This window comes from Malaclemys terrapin, chromosome 23 (genome assembly GCF_027887155.1).
Source record: "Malaclemys terrapin pileata isolate rMalTer1 chromosome 23, rMalTer1.hap1, whole genome shotgun sequence".
In the NCBI taxonomy this organism is placed as follows: Eukaryota; Metazoa; Chordata; order Testudines; family Emydidae; genus Malaclemys; species Malaclemys terrapin.
Genome location: NC_071527.1, coordinates 16,897,055 through 16,902,563, shown reverse-complemented (window position 1 = coordinate 16,902,563; position 5,509 = coordinate 16,897,055). Strand labels below are relative to the sequence as shown.

General features: G+C 61.3%; 1 protein-coding gene across 1 annotated transcript; it reads right to left on the bottom strand.

The window, feature by feature from the left end:
- Positions 1-1,419: 1,419 nt before the first annotated feature.
- On the bottom strand, positions 1,420-5,152 carry LOC128828082 (uncharacterized). The gene is made up of 2 exons (XM_054012431.1): positions 5,070-5,152; positions 1,420-2,641 (listed from the first exon to the last, which is right to left on the bottom strand). The coding sequence occupies exon 2, from the start codon at positions 2,617-2,619 to the stop codon at positions 1,618-1,620; it is 1,002 nt and encodes a 333-aa protein (XP_053868406.1). The 5' UTR covers positions 2,620-2,641; positions 5,070-5,152; the 3' UTR covers positions 1,420-1,617.
- Positions 5,153-5,509: the final 357 nt, after the last annotated feature.

The following is a 5,509-nucleotide window of genomic DNA, read 5'->3' as shown; positions in this document are numbered from 1 at the left end:
AGGGGAGGGGAGGTCACGGGGCTCCAGAGGGGGACCCCGAGCAGAGGACCCAGGACGGCTCCCGCCGCGCCCCAAAAGGAGCCCGTGGACGCTGCCCAGAGGAATGCTGTCCGGAGCTGGGATCCACGAAGGGACCGGGCCCGGGCCCCACAGTCACAGGGCACCCCCTGCCCAGCTGCACCCTCCTGGCCCAGCGGCTCGGCCGTCATGAGCAGTGCCAGGAGGGGGCTCATGAGGGGGTCACTGACGTGACAATGGAGACACTCTGCCCAGAACCTCAGCGGGAGGCACCGGACGAGCCGGAAACGGGGCTGCCGCCTGGTGCACTCAACATATTCAGCAGAAACAGAGGGTGGCAGGATTGTGGGTGAGCCGCGCCAACCACCCGCCTGCGCTCATCAGCCTATGGAGAAGCCGCCAGCAGAGGGCGGAGGGACTAGGGCAGGGTACAGGCTGGCCACTAGGGCAGCCTGCCCTCTGCAGGGGGCAACAGGTCCTGCCACCCAGTGCCAGGGCAGGGCACGAGGGCTGGGACGGTGCAGAGCCTGCCTTGTGGGGCAGAGGCCCAGTTACAAATGCCAGGGGGCTGGGGCAGGCAGGGACCCAAGCCTCATGTACTTTTCCTAGTAGCAGCCTATGACTCTGATGCTGGCCCTGGGTCCCATCACCGTGCCCCACCACAGCTGCATCTCAGCATCAGGGGAGGGATCCTCGTAAAAGCAGCCCCTGGGTCCCACCCCAGCAGCAGCTGCATCTCAGCACGTGCAAGCCCAGTGGCAGTGCAGTGGTTGGCACAGGTGCCACGCTGCTACCCTGCAGTCAGGGCCGGCTCCAGGCACCAGCCTGGCAAGCAGGCGCTTGGGGCGGCCGCTCCGGAGAGGGGCGGCACGTTCAGCGATTCGGCGGCAATTCGGCGGACGGTCCCTCACTCCCGCTCGGAGCGAAGGACCTCCCGCCGAATTGCCACCGCAGATCGCGATCGCGGCTTTTTTTTTTTTGGGCTGCTTGGGGCGGCCAAAACCCTGGAGCCGGCCCTGCAGTGCTCTGCCACGACACGCATGATGAGAGAGGGAGGTGGGATCTGGGTTCAGATCCAACCACAGCACCAGGGGCTGGCGCTGCCCGACAGCGCTATGGGCAGAGGGTGGCGCTGTGCGCAGCTAGAGGTGTTGCCCCTCTGAGTTCCCTTCAGGCTCCTGCCCCCCTGCGTGTGGGGTGGGGGGGCAGTATAGGATCCCCCAGCAAGTTATAGCCCTCCCTACCAACGGGCAAGCGGCTGGGAGGGATGTGCAGCTGGGAGGGATCTGCCATGGCTGGGGGGGAGGAGGAGGGAGACCAGGGTAGATGGGTCCCCAGGTCTGATCTTGTCTGTGCTGCTTAGGATCTTGGGGGAGCCACCCAAACAAACAGGGGCGCATCCCCCCAGAAACATGTTTATTATTTTAAAAGTCTCCGGCAACGGATACACGATAGAAACCCCCCCAAGTGCCCCAAGGGGCAGAAATCTGTACAAATATACACGGGGAGGGGGCAAGCGAACATGGGGGGAAGGGCCCCAGGGAGGGGAGATGAAAACGCACACCTGCTCCCAGCCACCCCCTTCCCCCCCAGCACCCCTCAGTTCATCTTGACCAGGATCTGTTCGGAGAAGAACTTCTTCAGCTGAGCCACCTCGGCCGACAGCGATGCCAGCTGGCTCCGGAGGGCGCCGTTCTCCGTCTGGTACCCAGGCTCCTGGAGTGGGAGGGGGGGCGACCCCCCAGTGCTGTAGCACCCCCCAAACAGCGCAGCCCCCACCCCTGATGCTGCTGCCCCGTTCCTTTGGTCCTCCCCTCCGGCTGCGCCCCCCCGCCAGTCCCCGGCGGGCGGCGACAGGGCATAGGGGGCTTGGGCCTCGCCCCCCATCTCCTCGGGCCCCCCGGCCATCTTGAAGCGCAGCTTGTGGGGCAAGCTCTTGACGGCATCCCCCGCCGGGTCATAGCGCCCCCCCCGGCCTGCCTCCCCCTCCTCCTCGGGGGCCTCGGGCACCAGGCAGTGCCCCTCGAACCCTTCCCGCTCCTCAAAGAAGACGGGGCTGCCCATGCTGGAGCTGCCGGGCGTGGAGAACCCGGAGTCCTCGGAGTACCCCCCGCCCGCCTCCGGCTGGAAGGGGCGGCCATAGCGCGGCGGTGGCGGCAGGGGCTCGGTGCCCAGCGGGTACGGGTAGGGGGCGGGCGCAGCGGCCGGCCTCGGGGGCTCGGCCGGCTCGCGGATGAGGCCGAAGCGGAACTTGAGGGCCAGGAGCTCGGCCTTGAGCCGGGCGTTCTCCTCCAGAAGCACCAGCACCCGGCTCTCCAGCACCAGGTCGTTGACGCGCCGCTTCTCCCGCGAGCGCTTGGCCGCCTCGTTGTTCTTCTTGCGCTTGTCCCAGTAGCCGTCGTCCTTCTTGTCCTCCGGGGTGAACTCCCGCTTCCGCCGGGCTGCGCCCCCCGCGGCCGGGTCCTGGGGCCTGCCCCCCGCCACCAGCAGCCTGCTGCCCGTCAGGGCTGTGGAATCCTCGGCGAAGCAGGACACGGCAATGCAGAGCCTGGCTGGGCCTGGCGAGGGCGGGCGAGGTGGCTCCTCTGGGGATGAGCTCATGGCACCAGGGAACGGGCCACGCCTGGCTACAGGGGGAAAAGGGGGGGTTAGCGTGTGTCAGGTGATGTGTGGCAGCTAATGGGGGGTGAGCCTGGCGGACGTCCCTGTGGGTGTGTGCAAGTGTTTGTGAGCACGCATTTGCGTGTGTGACAAGGTGTGTGTGTGTGATGGTGTCTGTGCTTGTGAGTGCACATTTGTGACTGTATCTAGGTATGCGACAGCGAGTGTGGCTGTGCTGGTGTTGGATGTATCACAAGCATGTGAGTGTATCTGTGTGTGTGTGTGTGTGTGTGTGTGTGCGCGCGCACACTTGGCCTGAAGCTGAAGTTTGTGTCATATGTAAATAATGTTATATATCCAAATTAGTTCCATACATAATTTGCATAAATGTCACTTATGGGACTGCACAGCCCCTCCCCCTGGCCTCCTCCCTCCTTGTCTGTCAGGTTGTCACACACACACACACACACACACCACCATCACACACACACACACACACACACACACACAAAAATCAGCCTAACACAACCATGGCCACAAACCCTGATCAGCCTAACACAACCACACACTGATTAGCCTAACACAACCACACACACACACTGATCAGGAGCACCTCACCTCTCTCTCAGACACAACACACAGAGTCACACTCAAACACTGTCCCATACGGTCACACAGACACGCACAACCCTCGTAACAGACGCACGACGCACACACAGTCACACGTACACACACACCCCCAACACCCCCGCACACACACGCTTGCATGAACGTAGACAGGGATAGATCCACCAAGCCTCACCCCGCCCGCCCTCTGGCACAGGCCAGACTCACTCCGGGAACCCGCCCAGCTCTGGCCGGCTGTGTATGGTGCGGAGCACAGCCGGGGGACTCACAGCCGTGTAAAAGCCCCGTGGATTCACCCGGGGCAGGGGCTGAACTCAGAATCCGGCCCTGGCATCCCATATCCCCCCGTCCCAACCTCCCTGCACGCTGGCTGGGGTTTACCCCAGCCTGGGCGATCCCGGACCCGCTGTCCCTGCTCCAGGCATTCCAGCCCTGGGACAGGACGTGCTGCCCTCCCCGCTCCCCCCCAGGACAAACAAACTTGCTCTGAGATAGCTGCTATTTTTGGCTGGTGCACAGGAGTGGGGGGGGAGGGATTTGTCATTCCCCCCCCCCCCCCCGCGCACTTCCAGCGCAGGAGGAGGGATTGTGAATGTTTTATTTAGGAAAGAGAAAGTGAAGGAATCACACACAGCCAGCCTACCACACAATCACAGAGCCAGCCAATCACACACAGCCAGCCAGCCACACAATCACACACAACCAGCCAGAAACACAATCACATACACAGAGGTACACATATATCCAAACACGTAATCACACACACATACATCCAGCACACAAACACACTTGTTTACACACATATATCCACACGAATTGAAATAAATGTGTGTAGCCATGCACATTTACACACAGACACACACATCTATAAAGGCACACACAGTCACACAAACACAGCTGCAAAGAAATGCACATCACTATTTATATACTACACACAGTCTCACACACAAATCCTTCTAAGCACACAAACAGGAATGCAAAGAAATAGTCATATAAATGCACACAACTGTACACACAAGCACAAAATACACACAGACACATATGCAAACAAGCACACACACACACAACTATACAAATATACCACCATATCTGCACACCCATATATGGACATATACACCCACACACAAACACACTGGCACAAACACGTACACACCCATATATGTAAACTGTTTACACACAAGTGTATACACCCAAATCCACACACACACAGCTAGGCAACTGCACTCTCCACCACAAAATGCCTAGACAAACACCTCACCATCCATGCCCACCCCAACACCCCCATCTGCGCACATAGAGACCACAAATACACACATGCTCAATATGTAGTCATACACACAAACCCATGTTACCATGCCCTCACAAATACACATCCCTCTACACACACAGACCCGCAAACACACCCCAGCACATGAACATAGACAAGCGTAGGCAGCCAGAAAGGCAAACAAATGATAAAACACCCACAAAGTTATACAAGCATAGTGACGTCTAGAGCCACACCAGCACCCACAGCCATGTGCGCACACACACACACTGCTCACACAATCACCCAGAGCCATGCATACACAGAGAGACACACACGGAGAGCCATGCACACGCGGCACACACACAGCTACACACACAGACAGAGCCATGACACACACATGCACACACAGACACGCACACAGGCAGAGCCATGACACACACACACACACACACGCACACAGAACCAGGCATGTTTGCACACACACAGCTACACACACGGCACCTCACGCAGGTGTGGGGGCGGAGGGGGCCTGTCCCCGCGTGTCACGGTGGCCCCCGCCGCCCCGGGTCCTTACCGCCCGCCGGTCGCTCCGCTGCAATAGGGCCCGACGCCCCTTCGCCGCTGCCTCCCTCCGCGTCTGCCGCGCGCGCCCGCTCCGGCCCCTATTTGTGCCAAGTTCAGCCCAGGTCCCAGCCTCACCTCGGGTAACCCCGGCACGTCACCGCCTCCTCCCCCGCCCGTCCCCCTGGCAACCGCGCGCCATGGCAACAGGCACCGCCCCCCGGCGACGGGCTGGGATGCTCCGCGGGAGCCGGGCTGGGGGGTGGGGGGGTGGCAGAGCCGCTGAGAGGCACCCCCAGGAGCCACTGGGCCCCCCACCCCTCCCAGAGCCGGACATGGAACCCAGGAGTCCTGGCTCCCAGCCCCCCCCCCCCCATTAGACCCCACTCCCCTCCCAGAGCTGGGGATAGAACCCAGGGGTCCTGGCTCACCCCCCCCCCCATTAGACTCTAC